Consider the following 4,395-nt stretch of genomic DNA (forward strand, 5'->3'; position numbering starts at 1 on the left):
GTTTTGGATTTTAAAACCACAAATTTTTTTTTTCATTTGTTTGTTGGGGGGGGGGGGAAGAGAGAGAGAGGGGAGGGGGAAGAGAGAGAGGAGGAGGGCAGGACCCTCTTGGCATTAGATTTTACACTGTAAATTCCCTAAATCATCTGCAACCCAACCACTCTATTTCTTTTTAGCTCAATTAGTTTCAATCAACCTATTCTTCTTTTATTACATCTAAAATGATGGAAAGGGGTGCCTTGCAGGCACTGGGGTAATAACATGAGAACACAAAAAGGGCAAGAATGAAAAGTTTGGAGAATCAGCTAGATTCCTTAATAAACAGGACAGCAACTGCGCATTTTTTGTACTCAAGAATCCAAAAAAATCAAGTCATCATCAAGAGGCTGGAGGGATTCTGGCAGCATTCCAGAGGCAGTAACAGACATACACAAAAAAAAAACTGGGATGAAAGAGAAAAATAAAAAAGGGAGGTCAAAGATGACTTCAAGTTTCTGTCCTTCAGAACAGTATTAAGGTTTGAATTAGAGAGAGAGTCAAGAGTGAAAATCAGAGACACAAGACATTCTTTGTTTTCGTTCCGAATCAAAAGATACTTTCATTCCATTTCATAGTTGAGGGGGGTAGAAAACAGAGATCCTCCGATAGCTGCATTTTTTCACCCTTGTCTTCAAAGGGTATACAGCATGGCAATCCTCACCTCCACCCTCATCAACAATGATGTCCCAAAGAGTAAAAAAACCATGCTTCTTCTCAATTGTACCAGCTTAAGGAGACAGGTACCTGAATCCTTGCATGATGCTGCAATAATTCCAAGATACACTTTAATAACTAATTTTTGGAATTAGTCAAGAGAGTAGAGATAGAGGGATCAACAAGTCAATCAACAGTGTGCACGTTTAATTGAAATGTACTGTTTTCACAGGCCTGTCAGAGAAACATGTACTAACATACAGAAAGCTGCAACACACTGAAAGTTAAAAAGATAATGCAGAACTTTAGAAAACTAATAAATATATATAGTAAACAACATATATACACCATCCCATCAATGCTTGCGTGAAGGATGTGTGCTATTATTCATGGCTTCACTTTTGCACATTAAACATTAAAATATGGTTTGCAAGTTATTAAAAAAAGAATTATTAGCTGACCAGGTTCAACATCATAAAGCAAGGGGAGACAATATGGCCTGCAGGCCAAATTCCACCCACCCTGTGATTCTATCTGGTTCATGGCAGGTCCCTCGGTCCCATCTGGCCAAGGCACAGGGGGCAGCCTGGACTACGGAGTGTGTGGCCAGTCCCAGGGCCCTTTAGCATGGAGGTGCACCTGGCATGTACTGCAAGCCACCTTATCCCTGTGCATGCCTCTTGGGCACACAGGGAGCTGTAGCCTGAGGCCAGGCAGCCAGACTCAGCTTCCCAGCAGCCCTTGTGGCAGAGCTCCTTTTGGCTGCCACTGCCAGTTTCTCTGCTGCTGGACCCAGCCAAGGCACCTCAGCCTATTTGTACTGCACCCACCACCGGGGGTGCTGGATGGAGTGTGCAGGTGGGCAGGCAGGGTCTCCATGGACACTGGCCCAGGACCCCTGAGGGCAGGACACACTTGGCTGGGTAGATGGGATGGTGCGATGGGTGGGTGGGGAGTAGCACCCAGTAGCTGGATGGGCAGGCAGGGAGATCGCAGGGCAGCAACAGTGTAGGGCCAGGGCCCAGGGCGGAGCTGCAATCTGCTCCCCACACTTCCCTGCAATGGGCACTGGTTCCACGGGCAGCGGTCAGGCCATGCCTGCAGAACCGGCACCTATCACCGGGATGTGCAGGGAGTGGATCAGAGCTCTGACCTGGACCCCAACCCCATGCTGTCACTGCCCTGTGATCCCAGCCCTGACCACCCATCCTGCTCCCTGCCTGCCCGTGGTCAATCCCATCCACCTGGTGGAGCACACCACTCTTTAAGCGGTCCTCCAGCCCAAATAATTGCTCACCCCTTTTATAAAGTTATTAAAAGCTAGTTAGACAATAATTCAGGAAATTAAAAAGGGACAAAGAGATTATTCAAACCTTTTAACAACAACAAACATCACTATCATCGATTTCTTACCAGTGACATGTTGGTATCGAGTTCGTCCCAACATGGAATGCATGGCATGTCCCATTTCATGAAAAAGGTTTTCCATCATTCCAGGAGTTAGCAATGTTGGTATATTCCTGGTTGAATGAGGCAGACTCAGCATGAGAACAACGACAGGAAGTTGGTATTCTCCATTTTCTCTTAACCTGCCTCCCCGAACTGTGAAATGGCAATCCTTTTGAAAATAAAACACACACACAGTCATGCTACATGTCTATGTTTAATATAGAAGGGTCATATTCTCTTCTCATTTATACCCTATAAATGAATTAGCTTCAGTTGAGCTGCTGTAGCATAACAGCAGAATTCGACCCAAAACTTTATAAAGATATTTTATCTACGTTACTTTCTTTTCAGATTACATTGGAAGTAGCTTCTTTCATTTTATCAAGAGATAAAAAACTGAACAATTTTTAACGTATTAAACAACACAGGTCTCAAAGTTACATTTAAGTTTAAAACATGCAAAGAGCAAATATCACAACATTCAACTCTCCACCATTCTAAAAAAAGATTTTAAACAGTACAGGGCTGAGCGCCACTGATGTGCTAATCCTACAATAATAATTTGTACATAAAGTATAATCTGTCCCCAATCATCAGTTGAGTTTTAAACAGTAAACTCTAAAGCAAGCACCCATATGAAGACTAAAGAAAAATCCACACAACACACTGCAGAACATTAGAATCATAGCAAAATTAGGGTTCAAAGTGACCTCAGGAGCTCATCTAGTCCAACCCCTTGCTCAAAGTAGGATCAGCCCCAACTATATCACTAGCATACTATATTACTAGCATACTGTAATGCATTAGCAAAAATAATTAATACCTAACTACAGGAGACAAAATAAATGAAGTAATACTGTTGTTTAATATGTGTGCATATTCACTTACTTGCCAAAAGTTGGTAATTTGCAATAAGTTTTCAGATCATTTCTGCTAATTAGTGAGGGCCTACTGTATTTTGTTTTGTAGTTCTTATTTTGGCCCTGGAATAGGAGTCACAATGTGTTCTACAACTGTGGACAGCCCCCCTATTTAAGAGGAAGTTTGGGAATTGATCCAGCTGACATTTGACCTTTTGCCTTGGCACAGAGCATATGAGGTTTCAAATGCTAATTGTTCAAAAGCCATAGACAGAAAACAGGAAAAGAAAGCAATGATTCTTAAAATACTATTTAAAAAACAATGTACATCTCACCTCTGCTGCACCTGAGGCTTCAGCCTGGTTAGCACTACTTAACATGGACCACAGAACTAACTACATGCTTCAAACTGTGTCAGCATATACTACCTATGTACCCATGCAGCTCTATGCACAGGGTCCTATATTCTCTTCCAACTGTACAAAGCAACATAGATATCATATTTACTCGAATATAAGATGAGGATTTTCCCCCAATCAACATGGGGATAGGGGAGAGAGTCCCTCATCTGACATCCGTATAAAGGAAACCTCATTAAATACACTGCCTATCTTTGAACTGCTGCTAAAAGCAGCATGTGCTCAGTAAAAAAAAAAAGTAACTATGAAGTTGACTAAATGCAGCCAACAGTAAGCATTACCATAAAGTACATAGCCTATATGGGGCAAACATGCTGATGAAAACTTACCACAAGAACAGGTTAATGCAGCCCATCTGAATAAGAGAAATGGTAGTGCCCATCAAGCACAGTTCTTCTCAGCACTGACTCTTTTTCAAGCCATGGTGAGCTACTATACTGCATATACATTTACTTCCTCTTCATTCCTACAGCTGTGTTCTACCTTTCTTTTCCATGGCCAACAATTCCTGTTTTTTCAGTAGCCTGAAATCTCTGGCAAACATCCCCCAATGGGGACCCAAACAGTTTACCCAAAAACTCTGTCACCACTTCTATCAACCTTTGCAATGTGATTAGTGTGGCTCTGCCCTCCATGAAGTGAAGCCCCACCATCTTGCCCTATGTCTCATTTGCATATAAATTTTTGGAGGATCCCAGGACTCATGACTAGGGGTCTACAGAACTCAAAACAGCTGCTGGCTGATTTTGTGGACAGTCTGTGAGGCTGGCAGCCATTTTCACAGGTCAAGCTCAGCAGGCCCGCACTCCCATGCCTCTGATTGGCTGAGGGACCCTGGTAGTCCTACCTGTGATTGGCTGTGAGGACTCTCTGTCATGCAACCTGACTCTTGCCACCAGCTGGCCACATGAGGGGCAGGGGCAGCAGCCATCTTGCCATACTGGCAACCCACTCCCCCCTTCCCCCTCTTCCAG

The 4,395-nt window shown here is 43.3% G+C and overlaps 1 protein-coding gene across 1 annotated transcript in view; it reads right to left on the reverse strand.

Annotated features, from left to right (window-relative positions):
* The window catches only part of MIPEP (mitochondrial intermediate peptidase), a gene marked incomplete at its 5' end in the record, with an annotated part of 117,208 nt that overhangs the window by 45,302 nt on the left and 67,511 nt on the right, over positions 1-4,395 (reverse strand). Inside the window, one exon of the mRNA XM_019523787.1 lies at positions 2,107-2,311. Within this exon, the coding sequence (XP_019379332.1) occupies positions 2,107-2,311 (205 nt within the window). The remainder of the gene's footprint in view (positions 1-2,106; positions 2,312-4,395) is intronic.

The sequence above is a fragment of the Gavialis gangeticus genome, unplaced genomic scaffold, assembly GCF_001723915.1.
Source record: "Gavialis gangeticus isolate Ggan-Ray unplaced genomic scaffold, GavGan_comp1, whole genome shotgun sequence".
In the NCBI taxonomy this organism is placed as follows: domain Eukaryota; kingdom Metazoa; phylum Chordata; order Crocodylia; family Gavialidae; genus Gavialis; species Gavialis gangeticus.